Consider the following 25,487-nt stretch of genomic DNA (forward strand, 5'->3'; position numbering starts at 1 on the left):
TATCCATGTTGGGATATCTACAAGGAAATCAAAGTCTTTGTAGATGCTTATAAACATTAGAATTTATAATTCCAACTGGCCATTACTCTACAGTATGTCCACTGTATTTTATTCCACTGTTTTTACTTTTATGTTAAATAATCCAGCTATAGGAGGGCTGACATATCCAGGACTATAGCTGATATTTGTCTAAACAATTGACACATTTGTCATCAGTTACTTTTTTGTTTACAAACACAAAGACGTCAAACCAAGACCTAAGTAACTAAATACTACTAAACAGACTCTGATTTAAATGATTTAATAGAAACCGTACCCTCTTATGATTTAGATTAGCAAATAGCTGCTTGATTTATAGAGTACCTTAACTGTTTACTGTCATAACTGCTGAGATAAAGGATAAAGATCAAAATAAATTACAAGAACAAAGCCAAACATCTTTTATTTTGTAGAAATCGGAGCACTAAAATAAGAATTTACATAATCAGTCCTACCTTCTTTAGTTTTCCGTTGCGGGTACCAACAAACGCCACTGTGTTGCCATGGTAGTCATAGGCAGCCACAGAAGTCATGCCGTCATCCTTGTCTATGAAGAGAGGGGTGCCCTCGATGGTGCTGATTCCTCCAAGAGGTTGGTTGAAGTCCTGACCACAGAAGTTGTCGTCTATCTGTAGAGGCTGCAGGGTGAAGAGAAAACAGCAACAATAAGGCAAAAGTTTTTTTTTTAGATAGCCGCAAAATGTTATGAAAAAAAAAAGATTTCCAGGAAAAGGACAGAAAATTACACAATAAAGCACAAAAAAAAATTCACTAGAACATGTTGAAACGTATCTGTGGTTGATTCAGGCACCAAGAAAGTGAGAGAGAGCAAGATTTTCAGTGGACAACAGTAAGGCTAAGATGTAGGTTTCTATTGGAGCATCCCACTCATTTATCGTGCTGGATTTCAAGATACTGAATATGTGGAATACATGAACAAAAACTGTTTTTGTAGGAACAACATCCATGCTAGCTGCACTTAAAATGCCAATTGCTGAATTGGGTTGCTAATCACACAAACAAACTGACTATACTATACATCATACTGTGGAGTGACTTCATCTAAGTTCAGGATAATTAGAAGAAAACATTTCTGATGTCGTTCTTATATTTTTCTATGTTTCTAACAGAGAAACTGGCAGTTACGGATTAAAACCTTATCCAAAACGAATCAAAAACATTTCTGAGATGCTCTGATGCAGTCCATTATTTTTCTAGTGCAAATTTAATGTGAAAGAACAACATTTGCTGACGATGAGGCTTTGAGTTGTTAAATGAAGAGAATGCGCTCTACTTGTTACCCCTCACTGAGCACCGATTACTGTTCCTTTTTTCTCATGTCAAGTCTTTTCTCTGCTTCCTTGAACTTAAAGCATGCTGACTGATCGCTTCTGCAGGTAAAATACCTATATCTCCTCAGTACTTTAAAAAACAAAAAACACACTTCAAAACAAACTAAATCTATTTAATATTTTGAATCTCTACTGAGAACAAGGATAAGACACCATAAAAAGACCCCTCAGACCCCCAGGACATAGAGCACTTCATCATAAGCACCCCTGGATTCCCTCTCAAAACAGTCCACATGGAGCTCATTTCCATCACCCAGTGGGGATTTCACTGAAACCCATCGTTCTCTTATCTAACGTTAATGCCTTTGATTCCTTTGCCAAACACAGTAAATAGGTTATTCAAATAAAGAGCCATTCATACAGACATTGCATTCTCACCAGCTCCATCCCACCATGCAAAACCTTTTATCCTCTGCAGTGTTCAGTCATGGTGGTGACACCGTGACCATGTGACAATATCGGGAGCATTCCAAAATCACGAGGGGCACATCACCCAAGGCAGTTCATTGACCCATATGATCCCTTAACCAGTCACCACACACTCTCACTCAGCCCCCATAATGCATTAAAAGGGTTCAAGTACCAAAAAGAATCAATTCTTTTGTTTGATGATAAATGACTTGTTAAAAAAAACACATTTTGAACTTTTGTAATTTTTATTTTTTTTTCTGGAATGAGGCTATTATTAAGTTGGGATTTAATCCAACTAACAACAGCAATATTGAGTTTCTTATTGTGGAGGAAATCTTCACTCGTAGATTTACTATATGTTCTGCAAATTATTATTGATAACAGAATAACAAGGTGCATCTCAACAAGTCTAATACAAATGATCCTGAATATTCATTTCATACGCTGCTTTATAGACACACTCCTACCGACTGGAAGCATATCGAGCAGAAAGAAGACCAGCACTGAAACCAAATGGCCGTCAGTGAGTTATTCAGAGCCAGTACACACATACACTTACACTTGGGGAGTGTGTAAATAGCAGTGTAATCCACAGACTTATCACTACATCATCTGATTGATCCACACAGGAGAAAAGATAACACCTCCCTCCTCCGCACACTCTCTCCCGAATGATCTACCTAAATTGCCTGCAGCTCAGCACACGTCAATAAAGCTTTCTTCTGCGTTTTCCCGACATTCTCACTCTCTTTTAAGCCTGCTTCAGGCTTCAGTAGGAACATAGGGGCTCTCGCTTAGCAATGTTGCCATTTGTAGCTGTGAACCTTTTCCCTTTTGTCATGTTCAAACCACAAATGTCACAGCATGTCACCGAGATTTCATATGTTAGAGCAATAAAGTATTGTTTAGTTGGGAATTGGAGGGAAATTGCAACATGGTTGTTAACATTCGATACAACAAAAATCCAAAGTGTGATGAGCGTTTGTGTGCAGCCCCCTTTACTCACACAAAATAAGATCCACTCTATCAAAAAAAAAAACTCTTGCACTGTTTCCGTCAAACTTCTCTAGGTCACCTTTCACCTGCAATACCTACTTTATGTTCCCCAAGAAATATCAAGGCCTTTTCTTGTCTTACCTCCTCCTACACAATTATATCCCATCAGAGGATGACCAACAACACCCACTACCACTCTGACGTGGTCTGAAGATCCTACCATGTATAAACCAAGACATTCAATACAAAAAATAAATGATAGTCATATGAGCTACGAATAGAGGCAGCAATTCTAAAATTGTGAAAGAAATGCGTCAACTGAAGGCAAACACACATGTGACATCAGAGCCTGAGGGAAACTAGTTAAAATCCATCATTGTAGCTCCTAAAACCACTGTGAATAGATTCTACCAGCTCTTCAAAAGAGTCAAAACTCCCAACATCAATACTTGACAACCTAATATCTGTACAACGCTTTATAAAGGTCCCTATGGTTCACATAAAAGGTAAAAGTTCTCTGCAATTTTAAATAGCCAAGATCTGCAAGGAGTAAAAGATGATTCCCTTGAGGGTGGTCTTTTAGCCTTTTACAGGGGGGAATTTTATGCAATTTAACTCAACAGCATATTCCTGGGAGATTTAGGGCCAATAGCTGTGGTGGACGGAGAATTTCCCACTTTAGATTCTTCATGTTATTGGCTGGAGACTATTTAAAGTTCAGATAGCCAATGAGGGAAGACTTCAAGTCTACAACCTTCTTCTGACTTTGGCTGCAGAGAGGGGAAAAAAAAAAAAAGAGTAGTAAGCAAATGAAAAAAAAATAAATAAATCTAAATAAATAAACAAACAACTTTTTATCCAACTGGATTCTCATAAAGTTCTAAGTCTTTTTTTGTACTCAAACAAAACTTTCACTTTAAGAATCTATTATTTTCAAGCCTTAATTTAATAGATTTTCTTTCAAGTTTTATGACATTTTAATTCTGATCATATGTTCATTTATCTGTGTAGCTTGTGATGTTAAGAGAACATGCAATATGCAATAATATTGATGAATATTGGGATTGGGCAAATAAGTTTCACAGTAACTTCACCACCTTACCACAATTTCTTTTTTTTTATTTAAAAACATGCAGACAGCCTAAAGGTGTGGTAGCCAAATAACCTAAAATGTACCACAGTCCAGGCAGCTCTTTGCAATGTGCCCACTGTTTATAGCATTATTGTGTTAATTAGTTTGCAGAACAAGTTCTAGAATGTTTAAGGTCTGTTATTGGTGAAGCAGAAACTACAGCACATGTTAGTCTGACAGTAGCTGCGTTTCCATCAACCATCAAACTGCACAAACTGTGATTAAGAAAAGAAATTTCCTACATGTAAATTTTTTTTCCAACTGAACTTTGTTTATAAAAAGTTTTTAAGCGCCAAGCGGGTGATTTTTAACCTTAAAATGTGTGCAATGCTTGTTTAATCATCAGGACAGCAAAACCATTATTATATTGTTATTATGAAATTATTTCAAAATAAAACAGCTGTATTTGGAGTGCATTCTACATTGCCCAGTTTTGCTTATGTATCAAATAATGTATATTAAAAATGGCTGTAAAATATACTTTGGCCCCAATATTCAGGGCAGAAAACAGCCTTTAAAGCATCAATGGGACCCTTTTGCTGAGACAGAGTGAAATATGTGACCCAAACACAGCTAATAAAATATATGGAGAGCAGCATGCACAAAGCTCATCCTTTAAAAAAAAACAAGTCATGTGTTAGTGGACAGTGGGGTGTTTGTTTCCTCATGAGTGCAGCTGCTTCACTTACTTTTTTTAATTAAAATATAAAAGTTAGCACACATTTCCTTAGAGGGTAACAAAGCATAATTGTAGTTGTGAGGTGGATGAAGGGAATAAATGGAAATTTTTGCATGGGCAGATATAACCCTTAATAATAAGACACCTCATGTTAGTTTAACATAAGGAAGTTGCAGAATACAACACAGGCTAATATACAGGATGCTGGTCGGACACACCGCTGGGGATTACAGCTAATACGGTAGGGGGAAAACATACAAAAAACAAAATACTCATTCAACATCATGCAAATAAATTGGAGTGCCTGTTGCATTTAACCAGTGCTGTGTCCCTTTAAATAACAGCGACTAAATGCTTATATGAAGAGCTGCCTGATGAGAAAAGCAGTGGACAGGACAGGAATGCAAATGGCATAACTATTCATCAGTGTACGCCTTAATCAATGTGCTTTTTTATGATCAGCTCTTCCTTCATCTAGGCTTCTGACACATTAAAGACCAACATTTATAAACACGAACCAAAGTGCCTGCTTTTCTCTGTACATGCAAATGCCCTTCTTCTATGAGCGTTACCATAAGAGTATGTATGAGTGGGAGGGATCAGGAAGTGAGAGTCATAAAGTGCTGGACATTAAAAAAGAAAAGGAAGGCATCTGCAGGAGATGTTCCTCTGCAGGCTTGTTTTCAAACCAGATGATAAAGATTTTCGCTGCACACACCTCCACAGAGGCACCAAGAACATGCAGGTCGATGGAAGGTGCATAAAGAGAGTGTGTGTGTATGGGAACGTTACTTTGCAATCTGGCTATATTTTTGCATTCCTAAATTGAAGTTAAAGCAATAAATGACAATAAATGACAATTCGGGCCTTAATTAGCTAAATATGTCATTTAAGGGTCACTTCCCTTTTTGGAAAAGCAGTAGACCAGAGGATACTTGGTATACATCTGTGTTACTGGCTAAGAGCAGAGCTTATAAATAACCCAGGAGCCTCCGTGGGGGTTTTGAACTTGCAGAGGCATTGCAGGAGTTTCTCCGGGTCCTATAAACACAAGGAGCTCTGCTGAGTTTAAGTGCATTTGCCTGCAAACATATCTGGAATGGATTTAGAAGCTAAAGGGCAAAATTAACAATATTTATCTGAAGGTAATATGCAATACTTGAGCATAACTATTTTACTTTTAAATTAATATCTAAGGGAGTGGTGGTCTAGTGTTAGAAAGCAGGATATTTGCTAACCTCGAACCAGTTAAAAATTCTGACTGTCAATTTGGGTCCCTGAGCCAGACCCTTGGCCCCTGACTAGTTCTTGGCTGCTGCAAGAGTGCTTAGGGCAAAACTTTAAGGTTTCAAGAAAATAATCACGGATAAAACAATAATTCCTGGAATAATAATTCCGGTTCTAGATTTAAAATGTATAAGAAAAAGAAGAAACAGTAAATGTTGAATGCATAAAACTAGTTTCTAGAGGATGTAATGCGATCCTAACCTATCAATAATTTACAAAAAGAGATTATTGCACCCATTTCATATTCATGGGGTGCAGTGGGGTAATTTCAGTGTTGAGTGCGCTCCAAGCAGACCCTGGAAACCTTCAGGAGTTGGCTCGTCATCTGAGCGGTGCTTCCCAGAGCTGTCACCACATGTTTAGGCCACGACAGATGGAGAGCTATAGAAATAATGCAGTGGATTCATACCCCTTGAACTTTACAAAGTTTTCTCCTGTTGCAGACAAAACATCCAGTGTATTTTATGTGATGGGAGCAGAAATGTCTGGAACTAAAAAAAAATCATTTATTATAAAAACCTAGAACCATGTTTGCGTATTGCATTTACCCCCTTAATACTTTTTAGAATCCTCTTTGGTTACAGATAAAGCTGAACTTTTTTGAGCTCAGTCTCTAAAGCTTTGCACATCTAGAGACTGATTTTTTAATCCTTTCTTTAACGCTTAAAAACTTTAGATCAGTAAGATTAAGGAGAGTTCACTGGAACATGAATGATCTAATCTAACCCCAGTTTATCATTTTGGTTTGAGTGTAAACCTAAACTAGGCCAGTCTAACAGGATGATGCTGTTTATTAACATTTTAAAGTATTTTCCTTCTAAGAGCTTGAACTTTGACCTTTCTTCCATCTATCTTACTGTCAGTTCAGTGCTGCTTTCCTACTATGATGCTGCCATCACCATGTTTCTCTAAAGAAAGATCATAAACTATGAGGATCCACTGCCACACACAACAACTACAGTTATATATATATATACACAGTAATATGCTGCTCTGCTTTGATCTTCATAAAAAAGTAAATCTGCAAAGATTTATGGCTCTAATGGCTCAAATTGTGGAAAGGGGCGTGGATATGTACCAACTGCATGGACAATATCCAAAACACAGAAATAATCCCTTCCCAATGAATACAAATTATTTGGAAAATGAACATTTGCAACAGCTCAGTGAAAATTAGACACCAGAGGAGGACTAAATGGTGCCTTCGAGCAAAGTAGTTAACCTCTAACAGAGCAGCTTAGTTACCAGCAGAGTTAAATTCAAGTCCGAGCAGCAACAGAGATTTTAACAAGATAAAATTACAAAAAAGACAGGTTTAAGATTATACCGAAGGAAATGAAAGTAGAACTCGAGAAAAAACAACATCTGAAACCAGATCCAAACAGCTAAAAGGGAAATTAGAAGATGAGCGATACGACTACATCACTTCCCGATTACATCTGATAATGATGCACGCAACATACCACCCACACACAGCACCGATCAATACATAATTACACTGACAATTAGCATCATTAGAGAGGTGCTACAGCTGCTAATCTGTAAAGCTAAACACTCTTCAGAGACGGAGAGAGGTTAAGATAATATAAGCAGCTACCTACAGTCTGCATGGGATCTTCTCCAAAGGCCTTTTATTGTTCTGTAATAATGAGAAGGATACTCAAGTGTGAGAAGAACAGCCAGAAAGAAAACCCGATTTTTTTTCTCAAGCATTTTTTGCTTTTACTTTTAAATGCTATTGCTTCGGCAGACATCAAATGATCCAAACTCATTAGATTGAAATAACTTTTAAAGGACGGCGCTCGACTGACGTCTCGCTGCTGAACTCATTTAGTCTGTCAATTATCTCTTCATCAACTCTGGCTCAATTAATCTGGTTTAATTACTTAAACACATTTGCTGCCATATCCTTTTAGATGAGGTCCAGAGAAATAAGATGGTGTCTTACAAAAGACCACGAGAGCGTTACACTCATTACATGATATCCTTAATGATGGATTTAATCAGGTTAGAGGATGGTCTCACAGCCAATTCCAGGTTGCCTTGGCTGTGGAATGGTAATCATCATCTCCTTGGGTGACTGAATGAGGACTCATGGTGTTCCCGTCTTTTATGATGCTATTTGGTGAAAGAAAAAGAAAAACACTTTTACTCCTTAGTGCTTTAAAAAGAATACCTAAAAAACTTAAAAGTTTAACTATAGGATATCTTCCAGAAGGTTTGTGAAAGCTGCACTTTAAAATATATCTTTCCACAAATGTCTATAATGATGTATTCGAGGCAGGAGTCTGTAATGTTATGAAATACACTCCTCTGAAGGTGCACTAACTGTTCTTTGGTATCAGGAGGAGTAAGAAAAGTGAGATATCCATTAGTTCAATTTACTTTCTCACACAGGTCTTCAGACTGGGTCGGAAAATGTCACGCAGCTTCAACGGATTGTTTCAGGGGCAGTATTGCAGTCATAAAGAGGTAGAAAAGGCAAGAGGGAAAAACTCGGTGTCATTGGGATTAGTCTAGTGCACCAGCGTAGTTGTGCACCTCGTCCACAAAGCCCCATGAAACATTTCTAAACTATCCCTTCTATGGATTCAAGCTGTTTTAGGTACACTGCAACAGAAATGCATTAAGACAGCAAATTAACCGCTCTAAGGTCCAGATAAACTAAAGCAGATTAGCTTCAGAGCCAATTAATCAACCTAGGGTAGTCAACTGTCATTTTACAAAGTTTAAACCATGTTTTAGTATTGTGCGACTCTTGCATCTTGTTTTTACTAAAACATCACCAGGTTGACAAGTTATTTTTTCTTTGTATGAAAATATAAAGGACCACTCTTTACACTTTATATAAATGACTACTAACATGGTTAAATACCTAAAACATGCAAATGTATGCAGATCATGCTGTTATTAATTTACATTCTGCCATTTAGGAACATGTAACAGGAGTCAAACAGTATATCATGATCACAGACAAAAAAGACTTTTCATCTTAAATGCAAGTTTTTAATATATATTTTTAACAATGTTTATATAATTACTGCACTGAGTGGGTTGCTTTTTTATCAAATGGCATGTGTTAGAGTATGTAGACTCTAGCTAACGGCTAATTGGTTACTAAATTAGTTGATTATTTCAATAATCAATTTATCACAATTAATGCAATGAATTCTTTCAGTCCTTAATGATACTGGTATTTAATAATGATCTTACTAAAACAATGGTGGACAAACTACAAAGGAACTCTCACCACAATACTTTTTGTTTTGCAGCTTGCCTGTATAACCGATTAAATCTTATCATGGTTAATTCTTTTGATGACATATGGTTAAAAAAAATGATGCAAGCGAATTAAAAAAGTTCAGAAAATTCAGATGGTCCTACTAGAAAATTAATGTGCCTCTCTGTTATAGTCTCAATTACAACTGTAAAGCCAATCAAAGGACTTTTGTATTAATGCATGCTGTGTTTTTGCATGGCAAAATGTTTGCGCGTTCAAAACAATCTGCATATATTTTAGATGCTAAAGTAAATTTAAAGAAACAAAACCTGTTAAGAGTAAAAAACAAGTATGTAAATGTTTGTGATACATGTAAGCATGTTACCCACATGGCATCAGTACCTTCTACCCATCAAACAAGATCAGTTCATGTTTTTTGGATCAATTTACCTTATAGGTTGCATCAGCCAAATCTGATTTAATTGAATTTAAGGAAATATTCTAAACGTGATGGGTATAACTCAGCATTTTTCATTTAAGTAGTTTATTCTGAACTGAACTGCTTGTACCCTAACAAGCCGTGTCACATAATCATTGTAGAATTAGGACAAACGGGAGGCAATTTTAAACAAGAAAATCTAATCTTAAAAAGAAAGAGACAACCTAACTATTGATTTTAGATTTAGTTACAAGTCTCACCTTTGACACTGCTGGCCAGACAACAGCTGGTCCATGCGGCCCAAAAACATGTCGGCTTGAGAGCGACTGGTTCTCTAGGATTGATTCTCTGATTGATGCCCTGACTTGTGCCAAAGTTCAAAACTCTCCCATCCGTCTTGCAATCAAGAGAAAACACTTTGACAGTTGAGTAATCCTTTGGAACAAGAAGAAAAATGGCGGGGAGTTGCACTTCCCATCAGAACAGGGAATATATTAACTGAAATGGGAGGGAGGGACCAGCTAAACAATGCCTTACTGTCAAGATGATGTTGGAACAAATTACAATAAGGGTCTGAAACTGATTGATAGCTCTGGATTCTGACTTCTTTTGTCATTCAGATGAAAAATGTAAATTCAGACTATGAAAAACCCAAGAAAGATCCATCTGGAAAGAAACTTTTCTTTAACTTTTCCTACTAAATACCAATATTCAAAAAGTTATTTTAGCTCGTTTTACATTTGATTACTGGACTGAAAAAATATTTGAGGAGGAAAAGTGTATTTTTTCCCTACAGAGTGACCCCAGAACAAAAGGATTCTATGGGTGTCTCAAACTCGAACATTTCATAGGAACACAAAGATGAGCTTCTCATTAGTATGGCACCTACACTGGAAGCACACACACCCGTCAGAGGAGCTTTGACACACGTTCTAAGGTTTGACATGATGGAGAGACTTATGGCTGAAGAGGACAGAGCACTGGCCAGGTGAGAGACACCGATATTATTCGTTCACAAGTCGGTGTTCAATCACGCTTTCCTCTTCTTTCCCTCTTTCTGTCATCCACCCTTTTCTCAAGCTGTTCTTGGCGGCAGCGGTGAAATAAGTTCTGAGGCCATCACTCTTCCTCTGGCCCTGCTCTCCTCTCAGCCGCTGAATCATTGCCTCTCTCCTTCCTGAGCACACCGACTGTAAAAGGCCTGCTGCTCCCTCCGTGGCCGTTTGCCGCTTCCTCTTTTCCTCCCTTGCAAAGCTTTTTTCCTCTCAGTCCTTTTCTTCATATCCCCATTCTCATATCAATCTTCGTTATTTCCCTGATTTCTTCCTCCTCCAGATAAGTCTAAAGAGGATTACTCTTTCATACGACTCCCAAACTCATTAAGGTCCAAACTAGGGCTGAAACAATGAATCAGATTAATTGTGACTAATCGATTATTGAAATAATCGTCAACTAATTCAGTAATCCATTAATCATTCACTGGAGTACAGAGACTGTAAAATGAGCATTTAGTTTACAGAGCAACCCACCTTGAACAGCAATTATACTAAAAATGTAAAAACAAAAGTAAATATTTTGCATTTAACATAAAAAAACTTTTTCATCAGTTAATTTGCTCTATGCAGAACACCTCAAGTGGAAAAGTTGAAGTTTCACCTGGTTTCATCTTATAAAAAGTCTTCTTTAAGCAATCTTTGGCTATTCCATTTTTAATCGAAACAATAATCGACAGATGAATCAATTTGAAAAATAATCCTTAGCTCAAGCCGTAGTCCAAAGAAAAATCAGAGATCACATCTGATGCTAATCAGCTTTGAGGGAAGCAAACCACAACTAAGAGTAAACTACTCATTATTCATTTGGCCTATGAGTTTCCACAAGCATACATTCACCATCAATTACTTGTTTTGTTTCAACAGAGTCTGTGACTCAGCTGAGCTTTAACAGTGAACAGTTTTAGGTGTCTGGCAATAAAAACAGAGCGACAGGATCCAGTGGGCCAACGCTGTGTGGGATTCTGCAATAATAAAGTCATTGATAATTCCTAATTTTAAACTAAAGCATTGTTTTGAATGCTATGCACAGTCTCTCTGTGTAATAATGCATGCGGCATTCATTGTTTCAAAACATGGTTGATGAGTCTGAGTGTTGATGTGGCTAAGCTCCGTTTAAACACCATGTTAACATTTTTAGACTTTTATATATTTGATAGTATATGAAACTATACAGCTGGTGACCAAAATCAGTCCAGCAGGGAAATGTGAACTTTCTAATCGCTTTTATTATTTTTGCTAGAGAAACTCTAAGTTTTAGCTAAAAGCACTAAACCTGCTTTTTGCAGGTCTAGTGCCCCTGAATGCCACTGGCAGCATTTCACTGTTGCTGACTTCAACTTTCTTCCTCTGTGTTTTGGTATCTGATAGCAAACCACTTAGGATGAGCAGACTGAGAAGTTATAAAGTCATTTATAAAACAAGTCCACATTCAGCCCTATAGATTAAATCCTACATCAGAGAAACAAAAATATGTCTGATCCGGTAATCTGCTTTGTTGCCTTACAATAACTTTTAGCTTATTTAGCTCTGGTTTTAAAGAGATTACTGCCTTTAAGTGGCGCTCTGGGTCACATGACCCATTCAGTGACAGACCCAGTTTTTGGAAAGAGCAGCCCCCCTTCAAGCATTAATGCACACATGTGCTAAATATTAACCTAAAGAATGATCTAATATAACCTCAAATGAGGACTGTGTTAGATAGACTGCTCTCAAAAACACGGTAACATCATTTCTGATCATGACTGTTTGCCAACCGCACCTTAAATGTCCCTACAGTAAGAACAAAAATGATTTGTCTAAATGGTAAATGGCCTGTACTTATAGAGTGCTTTTTCAAGTCAGTCTTGCCCAAGACACAACGACACTAAAAGCTTTTTTACAATATGTTTATTGTTGGCTAGATATTTCTTACTTTGCACAATATATTTTTGAAAAATTAAACTTCTTTTAAAATACATGCATGTCGTTTTTAACACTTCAATTAAAATCGATTAAAATCATAATCGTCCAAGATTAAAATTTTTAGCCCCATCGCCCTGCCCTACCAGGAGGGTTTTATTGTTTACATACAAGTTCCAGTGCACGAAAAAAACCTTAACTTTATGCTGTTTATTTCTTGTTATTCCTTAGACATCTGAACAAGTCAGAGCTTTAAAATGATCTCAACATGAAATAAACCAGATATGGTGAAATAAAACTGAGTGTCGATGAGGGTCAATGATGCTTTAACATAACTTTGAAGGAAACTCAATTTACCATCAAGTTCAAACCTTAAAATCGGCTTATTGCCATCCAATATCAACACAAGTAAGTCAGCTAGTTCTTACAGGACTGATTTGGATTTTTTTTTTTTTTTCCACACAGCTTTCCCACATGTATTCCCACTCATATCCTGATAGCTATCCTTCAAATTCCTGTACTCTCTTATGCGGGCTTCTCTGGCATCCAACTCTCTGGTTCATACATTTTTATCTCCACCCACATCTCACACCTTTCTCTCCTTTCCAGTTCTGGCAGCCTCACTTGTTTAGTTTCTGCAAAATTCTGGTTCATCCTTTCATGCTTGCACCTCTATTCAGTCCCTCTTCTGCTACCCTACCCATTGCACTCCCTCCTATGTTTTCCGTCATGTCTCTCCTTCTCTCACTCCTAACTTAGCGACTCTCCTCCACCCTCTCATTCTCCTTTTGTGGAAATGGTTTGTATTGATCTACTCTCAAACGGGGGAGAAGGTCAGGGGTTCACTAATAAAGCTCAGGGACAAAATAAGACACACACAATATCACACACCAGCAGGAGACAAATATAGCCTGGTAGCAGAGCTAAGGTGCTAAACGTTCGACATGAGTGTCGGTGGTTTGTTGAGAAAGACATGTTTTATCAGCAACCAATCTAATGCGCCTGAAGATTTGTGTTTACTAAGAAAAGATGAGATGTCAGTAAACAAAACACAAGCTTGATGATGACCAGAGGCAAGAAATTATTTTCCAATGCAAATCTACACCTCACACAGGAGGCTGTCGGAGCTCCTGGTGATCAGTCATGGCTGAGCGGTAAACAGCTGTCCATGCCTGTCCAGCCCACCACCCACTAACCAGCCCTGCCTTAACCTCTCCTCTGCAGCATGGTAAGGTCAACCATATGTGGAACAGCCCTCCAAATTCCTCTGGTTGCTCAGCAGGGAACTCTGCTTCATGCCATGCAGGCCACTTTAGTCGTTTTAATTTGAGAGTCCAAAGGTAGACCACGACAACCTGCTCCAACATCAGCTCTGAAGTAAAGATTCACATTACATGTTGGTTTTCAAATAAGTGCTCCAGCTGGTTCTTTCAAATTGGTACTTTCACAGTTCACATACACAGTTTGGTATTTTTTTAGTTAAATTTAGCAGTTTCATCCTAGAGAAGGATTTAGAAATGTTACCATTCTTTTCTGAGAGTTAAGGTAATGGTGTAATGTTTACAGTTACAGATGTTACCTGTGCTAAAAAATTATTAAAAGGTACTAAAAGCCATCTGAAATGTGCAACTGTAAAAGAAAAAAAAAATGCTTTCATGGTACAGTTTTTCTGACACTATGGGGTCACCTTTGCTCCTAATAACTAAAGAAAAACATTTAAACAATACTATATTTTTTTCCCAGCAGAAACTTGAAGTTACATGTCCAAGCTTTAAAAATGTAAAATGCTGGACTTTCCATTTGGTCATACCAACAACATAACATTGCTACACAGCATGAATGGCTCCATAAAGTGTATAGAAAGTCACCAGCATTGCGCCCTTGACACTATTTAATGTGTGTTTTCCATCTGTCCCTTTAATACATTTTGGGATAAGCTGAGCTTAGTGCATGCAGCATTTCAGTGTATTACTACCAAGGTTATAAAAATTAATTAAATCCATGAAGGAAACTCACATCTGAAAGAAATTATTAAAACCAACTTTTATGCCCTTTTAAACATCTAGAACTTTTGTGGAAGATGATTAAACTTTTATTAATATATGTTTATATTGAACCTTGATTTATAATTTAAAACAAAAAACTAAGGGAAAAAGAAAATTTGACAAATTAGGAATGCTGCAACACTGCTGCATTTTGGTTACACTCATAAGAATTTTGATGCATTTATGAACTAATGTACCCACTATCTTTGGCTGTTTGTTTCATTCTGTTTTTGTTTTGAGTCCTTGTTTAGTTGTTTTGCACAGTCTCTGTTCCCACACTAAACATGATCTCAGACTGGAGCTCCTTTGGGGCTGAGGTTTAGGTCAGCGTTGGGCCGCTGACTTCAGGTCAGTTTTAAGGGACACTGGAACAGACATCATTAACCTGATGCTGACCTCTTAGGTCCTGCTGCTGTCTTGGGGTCAGCCAGTCAGCTCTTTTGTGAAGCCTTTATATCGTCATTGATGACAGTTTTGAAGGAACAGCAGGTTTTAAGAGGATGTCCGAGTGATAAATTGTCGGTGGCTGTAATCCTTAACGAAGGCACAGAAACCATGGTAACAAGCCATGGAGAAAGGGATAAGAGAATAAAGGAAGAGACAGACATATGCATTTAATGAATGTATTTGTAAATGGTTCAATAACTTAGTGGCAGAGAACCAGTTCAGTTGGTGGCATAACGTGTGAACAAAGACATCATTTAACGAGTGAACAAAATCTAATAAAAATAAACTTTTATTTTTTTAAGCAGTTTTACATACAAAATGCCTTAATCCTTAAACCTGTAAAACAGATTAAAGAGGTTGGAGATATCTATACATGTCATGAGAGTGATTGAGAACTAATTTGGAATACTAAGAGTTTTGGAAGGTTGACTTTTTGGGAGCTCACTTACTGGCTGCTCATTTAGTCACAAGACCCAAACAAAGACATAATCATCATTATTGGAAACACCTGAGGTTGTACTATTGCTTTGCCACAACACTGTTGGGTGCAGTAAAATTAAAACAAATGGCAATAGACTCTTGGAATCCCTTATTTACCTATCAAGGCAGTATTCAATAAATCAGCAGACTCATTGCCTGCCTTTACAGGTAATACTAACTGCCATTATCACAAATATAAATACAAAATATAGCCTAAATTATTATTTTTTTCCTTTTTTATTTTATAGTTTGTTTATAATAAAAGTATATTGAAGTATTTGCTTAAAGAATTAGCGAAAATTAGTACTAAGAAGAAAAGCTTTAGGGGAAAAAAAGCTTAGCCACTAAATTCTTATCCTTGTGTCTCTGAGTTATCCATTAGTTGCATCATACCACAAAGAAGGAGGCTTATAGCCAATATGCTTATAGCATATTGGCTATAAGCAGCAACAGCTCTGCTTCATCAAATAAAAATGAAGGAGATCCTCTGTTTTATAGCCTTTAACATAGATACAATGGAAACTATACAATCAAAGCAACAAAGAGAGAAGAAAAACATGAACATAAAAAGGCAAGAAGAAAGCAGTTGAAGCTTAAAAAGAAGCATCTATGCCCCCACGTGGCTCTATGCTAATCTAGACAAACAAATAACTTCTTTCAAATATTCTACTCCAGAAGATGCTGAAAGCTTTGTGTGCATTTGTGTTAAGATGTCTGTAATTAGAAATCTGTTGACTGACAGGAAGATGCCTGAGCAAATTCTTAGTCACCCAGGTCATGGCAACTAAAAAACAGACTTTAATCAGAAGAAACCAAACCTTTGCTCAGCTCACACAAGAGATGAGTGTTTTCCAAGACTAACTAATTAAAAGTCTTGTTGAGTTGCGATTTACGCCTGTATTGTAACTGACAGGGAACGCTTTAACTGGTTCTGGTTCTTCAAGAGAATGCATAAACTGTTTTCAAACTACACACTGGGAAATGTCACTAGACAGTAGGACTTAATGCTTATATATGTTTAGGCTGTTTTCTGTATTACTAGGCAAGGCCATGCTTTCTGGATCAGTTAATAAAAAAACAACAACAAAAAAAACAGGCCAACTTGCACTCCCTCTAAGGATCTTAGACTGCAGTGCACTGAATCATGCTGTTTGGATGAGTGTGGATGTGCCTGGGCGCTTCTACTGAATGACATTTTACAAATCCAGGGGACTGGGCTAATGACGTCCCCTGTCTGACTGAATCAACGCTCTAAGAGTTTATTGGGGGAAAGAGGAAGAAGGAAAGGAAAAACAGAAAAAAGGGAGACAGCAGGAGATTGGCAGCAACGGCTTTGTGGGCTTAATACTATAAATTCCTGCATGGTTGGTCTATATCAACAAGATTAGCAAGAGACTGTTGGTTTTTAACAACTGCAAATCAGATTTAGCATCAGGAATCACATTTTTTCCCCTCACTGTTTCAATTACTACATCTGTGTTATCAATGCTAATAGTTTTATTTGCATTGTCAGAACAGAATTCCTGTCCTAATCTAGTCAACAAAAAAAACCTGTAGGCAAAAATGTGAGCTTACCGAGTTGATGCACTCGAGCTCCTTATTAAGCAGCCAGGGTAAAGAGAGCTTCCCTTCTCCTCTGTAGCAGGACTGAATACGTTCTTTGATCTTCTCCTTTATCTTCCTCAGGGTAAACAGGCACATTGCAGATTCTTTGGGTGGCTTTTCCCGATTTTTCTGACCCTGAGAGAAAACCGTAAAGAGAATGTCTTCATTCTCAGAAATCCCCAAAGAATTGGCAAGCTGCCGGCCTGGTCGAGCCAGAAAAGCGTCCTGCAGCAGGCGGTACTCTATCCCGTCTTTGGTGCATCCGATGGGGAACTCAACATAAGAGTAAAACTTGGGGTCGTCCATGCAAAGGCGGACAATTTTGGAGGTGAAGAACTGCTCCCCACTGCCGTCGGTTGAGGTCAGTTTGGTGTCTAGCTGCATTGTTAGATAGTAGACGAACTGTTCACTACTGAAGCTGTACACATAATAGATGTCAAAAGCAGGAAACTTGGATAGAGTGTCCGAGGGGATTTTTAGCTGAGAGGAGACAAACTCATCCTGATACACAAAGCTGAACATGTCTGCATCTTCTTCATTCTTCATCAGTTTGCGACTGGACAGTGTTGGGAAGTACTCCGATTTTCCATCAATGGGGGTTCCAATAAACAGCTTGCTAGTAGGGTTTTGGGGAGAGCTTATGATGACTCCCGACATGGTCCCCGACTCTGCCACACTGGAGAGGTAGTGTTCCTTACGGTGGTGAGGCTCACCGAGCTTAAAGAGATCATCTAGACGTAAAAACTGACAGATGCCCTGTGAGGTGCTGCCGCAGGCGATGAGGCGGTTTTGGGCATAGTCTATAAGAAGCAGCTTGTTCACGTTGGGGGTTTGGGCAAGGTCATAAGGACAAGACTGGACACTGGGTGGAGGGTAGCATTTTTCATTGTCCAACACTGGCCCGGTCATGTGGCTGCGCAGTTTAGTCAGGTTGCTGGACAGCTTAAAAATCCAGTTGAAGGCTCCCACATAGACCTCTCCAGTTTTGTTGTGGATTGCCAGATGTGTAAGAAAACTGTCAGGGGGGGCAAAGCGTTTGAAGGTTGGGGGTTGACCTCCAGAGAGTGACGGGACCATGAGGAGTATAACCCCCAACAGGAGGAGCAAGTTCCCCTGGCCAGGGAAGGCTAAAGTCCGAGAGAGAGGACACATTTCTGAAGTGCCCAGAGGCAAGGCCTTGGGGGGTGGGGGAGGAGAAAGGAAGAAGGAGAAGGAGAACAATCTCTGCTACCTAGATCCAAGTCAGGATTTAGGTCTTTGCCTCCTCCACTATTAAAGAATAAGAAAGGAGAGCTTAAGGGAGGGAGAAGGAGCAGGGAAGGGGAATCAAAACTCCTATTGGTCCACTGTCCGGTTTTCAGAGTTGTGAGCAGTCATCGGGAACGTCATCCAAAGAGGCACAAGGTAGGAGCCCTGAAAGGCAAAAAAGAAAAAATATGTTAGAGTCTGAAATATTTGTTATTGATTAAGCATCAAGGAAGAAGAGAGGCCAAAACAATCCTTATGATTGCACAGTCTAAATGAGTTAATGCACCAAATTGACATTTGCCTTGGTAAAATATATATAAATCAAGTCTGGAAGGCAAATGCGTTAGCAATGAAAGAATGTGGGGGAGCCAGGAGTCATTATTTAAAGCTCTATACACACTATTTTAGTATAGCCATGAGATATGGACTCACAACATTAAACCTACTAATATTTCATAACTTTCAGTGTTACATTGCTGCGTTTGGAAATTTGTTCTAGGAATAAACGCTACTGGGAACTGTAGTAGCACTGACAGCGAGCAATTTATCCTTGGTCTGCCTAAAGCGTTTCCTGTCATGGTTTGTACTGTAACACAATCATGCCATTAACACGTTTTTTTCCATATTGAAATTACACATGTAGCTCTGGCGGGCTTGTACAATGCACCACAGGTGCATGGATGCCAAAAATGTGTTGTGATGTATGATAATCTGTTGCATTGGCTGTGTGAATCCAGGAAAATGCATTAAGTACATCAAATAAAAAAGAACAAAATAATTTCATCACTTATTTCAGCCATGAATGTTTTACTTAAGCTTTTTAGTGTCTTACACTTACAGTATTGATCTACTCCTAAACATGGCGCTAATATATACGTCTTATCTTAAGTGCTTATAATAACCCTGCAAATGGTCTTGTTTTTTTCTTTCAAACACTTATTGTCAGTCTGAAAACTGCCCATGTTGTAATGCGTCTGGCTCCGTTCCCTTCCCCGCTATAGTCCCAGTCTGCTCTACAAAGCTAACATGGAAAACTGAAGAGCAGAGGTTTGGCAAACATTTATTTCACTTAATAGTTTACTCAGTGCACACTAAACCATATTGTCAGAGCTCTGTGCAGAAATAAAATGTACCGTTTTAAAGGGAAACGGGGAGCATTTCTTCTTGGTATGGGAATGTTATAGAGAAAGTACAGAGAGGACTGACGGATGTTAATACTCTAAATCTCCATTTATCCATTGTCTAAACCCATTTGTTTATAGTTGGGGCTGTACACACCCTGAACAGGTTGTGAGTCCATCAGAGGGCAATGCAGAAATACACAGATCAAGAACAACATTGCACGCACAAGCCTATACAGTAGGAGACTTTTTTGAATGGTTATTTTACCTTACAGTGATGGTTTTGGAGCTATGGGAGAAAGCAAGAGAACCCTCAGAGAACTATTACAACTATAGGAAGAACACGCAAAAGCATGAAAAACACAAAAGGTTAGAATCTTGGTTAGAATATCCGAGTTCTAAACAAGGACCTTCTTGCACCAAGGAAGTCTTTTTCTGTACAGTCAGAGGTAACTGGCAATAATAACAAAATGCCATTCATGTTTGTACCTTATGCTTTTATTTCATCTAAATGAAGTCTTCCTGGACGGAGTTTTCAAAAGCAAGTTGTAAAAGGTGAATCCAGCTAGTCATGCAGCCTGACATGAGCTCATTGAGAACTAAGCATTGAAAACTCCCACTGGCCAAAAAACCTTTTCTAACTTGCAAAAAAAGCAGGTTAGTGACATAGATTAAAATAGTTCGGCTCCGATCGGCATAGAGTGGGAGCGCCAGACCTGGGTTGACCTGTTATTTACGCGATTCCATTGAACGTAATGTACGTACGCCGACACACCTCGCCAGCTGTGTCTGATATGGCAGTCGAAAATAACTCTGTTTGCATTCGACAAACATGGTTTACCACAGGTCAGAAAGATTCGGAGGGACAAAAGAGCCTAAACTTAAAGCACACTTACTACGCCATGTCTTCCTTCTATTTTGGTACATTGTTTACTTTCCTGATTTCTGTCGCACTGATGACATCAACTCTAACCCGGAGTGATGGTGCCACAGGACACACAGTAGTGAGGGGGACAGAGGCCATGCAGCTTGCTAGCAGGGATTAGACCCAGCTTTTTAGCCAGTGAGAAAGAAGCCAAATGCCGATTCTTAGAGGAAACTGTGTTTCACGCATTAACCCCCTAATTTCAGTGGGTAGGCAGCTATAAAAATACTAATATTTCTAACTACTAGCTGATAACAGTTTTAGCCTAATGTTAACAGTGCAAATCTGGACATTAAACTAAATCATTCCAGTTTAAAACTTGTAAACTCAATTTACACCAACAACTCTCCCTAACAGAATCCACCGTTTGGGATCTCAGCACCAAATATAGATCATTAAGGATCACAGCACAGCAAAAGTTCAAGGAAAGACTGCCGATAACTCACTTTCCACTTCCTGTGTGTCTGATGAGTCACATATGGAGCAAAGCAAGCAGTTTATACGTAATCAGCTGCACAGATCTGCCACTATGTGACTCTTAAGTCCAGCAAGTTCTGAAATTTAGATCAGTAGTTTTCCTTTTGATGAAAACAAATTAGGAAAACTCTGTGTCAACTTTGAAAAGAAAGCAGAGTGGAAATAACAGTAGTAATAAAACATTTCTGTAAGAGTAATCTTTGCAGTGCTCATTATCATTAGTCACTCTGCTGGAGACTGTAAATAACAGGCCAGAGTGGAAGAGAGCAGACAAAGCAGCAGGGTTGGTCCAGGCAGTATCAAACCATAGCTCAGCTGGCACAAAGATAAAAGCTTCAGGAAGAGCCTTCTCCATCTTAGTCCCCATTTGGAAACAAACAAACAAACGTACAAAAAAAAAATGAACAGAAAGGTAGAAGAGTGCTCCATATAGGTGTCCAAAGTTGACTTCAGCAGTATTTTAATCAACTCTACCATTGCTTGAAGCAAACATCAGGGGAGCTCTGCAGAATGAGGCACTTCAGCAAAAAACAAAAAAACTGCAGACAGATAGGCCTTAGCTGCAATTATCAGATATACCCCTACTCTCCACTCTGTGAGATTAAAACAACTTGACGCAGATCGTGGCCTCTTTGGCACAAGCAGATGCAATAAAGTGACGAGCCGTTCTATAAAAAAACGAATTTCTCGCTCAACAGTACAGTCGAGCTGCACCATGAGAGCAGATGTCAATTTAAAGTGTGGCAGCGCGTGAGGAGGCCGGCTGCCTCATTTTTCCTTTGTCATTTCCAAGATAGGCAAAGACACAATGAGGCAAAGAAAGTATGCCAGCTATGGCTTGATAAAAAAAATGTACATGTCCCCCCTGTAATTTTTCTTCAGGTAGACGAGGCATAGCTTGATGTAAGCAAGTGTGAATCTAATGACAATTGGATCTAGTCTGTGACTTCTTTTATCTATTGGGCAGTAATGCATTATAAAACACCTTGAAAAGGTTTGAGGGGGTGATAGAAATGGACAAAGCTGATAATATCCTTATTAATGCACCCTGGTGCCAATTTAGCCTCAAACTACTTGTTTACACACTTTACTAAAAATTCCAGACTTTCCATTCCAGAATTCTAGGTCGTTTTTTTTTTTTTTTTTCATGTAGATTTGGACGGACAAATGTAGACTTTCGTTAGCATGACAGAATAGAAATAAATTACTACTTTGATCCAGATCTGTAAAATCAATTTCACTCTAAATGGGTATTTTGACTTCACTTCTTGAACGCGTTTCTCTAGCTCAAAATTCACCCGTTTTCTCACTCCGCCCTTATCCCTGAAAACCCTCTTCAATTTCACTTCCCTTCAGAGCTTAAAGCAAAATGCTGGGAAGAGCGCTGGAGGAAGGCTGCGAATCATATTTGGCTCCATCAGTGGAAAACATGTCAATCATTTGGGCATGAGCCTGTCTCCTGCCTCAGGAATGAGGAATCAACGAATTGGGAAAGCCACAGCCGTTATCAATTAAGGAGAAAGCTTTAGAGACAGTAGGCTGTAAAAAAAAAAAAAAAAAAAAAGAGGCGAGATGATTGGATTTTATATCGGCACATCCCATCAACTGACAGGACTGGAAACCATTCCAGTAGGAATTGGAAACTGTAAAATAAATTGAGAGTCATTTTTTAAGACAGGTGAGGTGGTTGCATGTAGTTAAGAATCCAGAGGCTGAGGAAGAGGTAAGCCATTAGTGGAGCTGAGCTGGCTAACTTGCACTCTCAGCCTCCTCTCCAAAGAGGCTGAACCTGTCTGTTCAGATAACGTTCCCACCGTAAAGCCGGGCTGATTTATTGCCGTTGGCATATCAATTACAGCCCTCAACACTGGAGGAAAAGAAGCAGGAGGAGGAGAAGAAATTGAGATGGAGAGAGGTGACGAGGAGGAAGAGGAGCAGCAAATGGACAAATTCTCCATCCTTTTATTTCACCACCTGAGTCACATCTATAAAACATCACTAAGTAAAGAAAATAACTCACACAAGCGGCGCACATTTCCATTACTGTACAAAATTAAATAAGAAATGACCTGTCTGATAATCTGCCCTCTACCTCCTTATTCAACAGCTAAAAACACTCCAGAGATTGGATACTTGCCCGGGGGAGGAAAGGGAGACGGAAGAAGGGTGGGAGAGGAGCTGAACAGCACGAGGAGACGGCAAGAAGCAGGTGGAGGGGGTGGGATGGTTAGAGAGCAGGCCAGATAGAAGGGGACCCAAACCCTGAAGCCTTAATCCTCTTGCAGGGTCCGCCTAATCCCGCCGTCACTATCTAACATATGGGAAGAATGGATTACCATCCCCCGCATGCAACACACCGAGGAGTAGATAGGGCAGCGATAACTGGATATCAGTTAACTTCAAACAGTCAAGCATCTAGCCAAGATGGTGGAAGGGATCACTTGAGGGCTTTGAAAAAAAAATAGATTTGCATAACACAGATGTGCTCTTATTCTGACATTCTGCAGGCAGGTAAGGCTTTGGTTTGGATCCACCGGCACCCGTCTGGCAGAGGTCCCAGTCAGAGGAGGTCACAGCAGCTGGGACGAGAAGGGGGAGGGGGCACCAACCACCTAAAACCACTCTGGTTTACAAAGTGCCCGTGCCGCACCACAAACTCAAATCTCACTGCAACCAACTAATCACCCCCTCCTGGAGATTACTGGAACGCTCTCAGAAAATATCCAAACCCATCTGTCGCCATACATGGACCTTTTTTTTCCTCCCCAACTGGTTGGCAGGAAAATTTAAACATTTGAATCCAAGGGTTTCCTCGGGTCAATACAGCCATGTAGAGTAATACCAGCGATTATTTTTCAATTACATCTAAATCAGCAAAAAGCCTATAAGGCGAACAATGAAAAATAAAATAGCAGGCACTCTTTAGGAGCCAAAAACAAACGGCAATATGTGTTGCGTTTGAGTCGTCCAATAGAAAACAAAGGGCATTGAAGCAGAACCACAGTATGTGGTACCTTATATTGTTTCCTTCCTGCATTGGCTTAAGGATCAAATGTGAGAGGAACTAGAAGCCCCACGACTTCTGTTCCATCGCAAGCATCAGTCAGTTTCAGTATGAACCTTTCTGCTGTTCTCTGTAGAGGTGGTTTAGTAAAACTAATGCATGGTTTTAGAAGTAGTAAAAATGTTTTATACTTTGTCTTAGTGCTGGCAAAATATGTGAGGTGCATGAAGCTGTCGGCACACTACCTTAATGAATCCAGCCTTCCTAATAATGGCCTAATGTTTATTTTTATCTACTAAGCTAAATGTAGCAGATTTTAATAGCATGTTTTCTGTTATGCTTTTATCAAGGAGTGAGAAGGAGACTAATGACAGAAACTACCTTCTACCATGTTGAAGGCTTAGAAGCACTAATCACAAGGACAACTGCTACCCTGAAAACCAGAGTGCAGTGTCACTAACAGATGTGGGACAGCTGCCATTCAGAGAACTGAGACAGACTGTGGGCACAACATCACACCATTTATTCCTCTCCTCATTCCCTGCAACCAGATAGTCACTCGCACGTGTATTTCCATAGGAAATGTGGTGATCCTCCAACATATTCAGACAGACGGCGTTACACAAATACATGGCTGCACGTGTGACGCACCTGTTCTTGGAGGCTGATTTGACCACAGCTAATGGCATGTCTTGGGTATTCACAGCATTCTTCTCCTTATTCAGGTAAAATCAATTATCATGTCTGAAAACGTTTGTCCTAAATTTATATTCAATCCCCTCTAATATCTATCCTGAAATACAATCTGAACCAAAAGCTTGCTTAAGAGTTTTTTTGGAGAACATTGATGAACAAGCGGGATAGGACCATAAATCACCATTGATCAATGCAGAGTTGTGTTGTAAAACCATAACTCATGCTTTAAACATCACAAAAAGATACAAAACAGTAGCCTGGCCAGTCAGACTGGCTATATTTAGTCCAATCTAATTTAGATGAAACCATATTTAATACACCACCCAGTCTGGGCAAGCCTTGAACTTTCCAGACCAATCACAGTACAGGAGGCGGGAGTTCAGTATAGGTCACTAATTGGTCCAGAATTATCGATAATGCTCATGTCTGTAATCATAACTGTTAAGATTGTGGCCACAGTGGAGCAATGTGAACTGACTCTCTAAAGACTTAAACATTTTTGCTTCATTTCTTCTGGTTCTAGCCCGTTTCAACTGACCATGTTTGACCTGCCCTGGTACCACCTTTGAAATTGGGCCCTACCTGTTGCTTTTTGGACAGATACGTCGTGTTTACAGCTTGAGTGAGCCTGGTCTGCCAGTCTAGTAGAAGAGTGCAACAACCGTATGAAACATGGCCGCCCACCTGACTTCCATTAATAAAAGAAGCAGACAAGAAAGAGTTCAATCCAAGAAGATTTTTTTTTAAAGGTATGAATTTCATAAAAGAAAAATAACACACTCAAATATAAAAAATAGGGATGCACGATATTGGGATTTTGGCCGATGTAGCCGATAACCGATATCAATACCGATGTTAAAGCTGGACAAAAATAAGTAGTAGTTGAAAATAGCAGTTTTGTTATCCATTTCTGACACTTTGAAAAATAAT

The 25,487-nt window shown here is 39.0% G+C and overlaps 1 protein-coding gene across 4 annotated transcripts in view; it reads right to left on the reverse strand.

Moving 5' to 3' along the window:
* Positions 1-25,487, reverse strand: part of plxna1 (plexin A1) — a 235,377-nt gene that overhangs the window by 176,935 nt on the left and 32,955 nt on the right. For all 4 annotated transcript variants that reach the window (XM_015390057.1, XM_015390054.1, XM_015390056.1 and 1 more), the window contains exons 2-3: positions 17,057-18,499; positions 495-677 (exon numbers count right to left, since the gene is read on the reverse strand). In XM_015390057.1, coding sequence (XP_015245543.1) covers positions 495-677; positions 17,057-18,238 — 1,365 coding nt within the window. In that variant the 5' untranslated portion in view covers positions 18,239-18,499. The remainder of the gene's footprint in view (positions 1-494; positions 678-17,056; positions 18,500-25,487) is intronic.

This window comes from Cyprinodon variegatus, unplaced genomic scaffold (assembly GCF_000732505.1).
Source record: "Cyprinodon variegatus isolate N-32 unplaced genomic scaffold, C_variegatus-1.0 Scaffold484, whole genome shotgun sequence".
Lineage (NCBI taxonomy): Eukaryota > Metazoa > Chordata > Actinopteri > Cyprinodontiformes > Cyprinodontidae > Cyprinodon > Cyprinodon variegatus.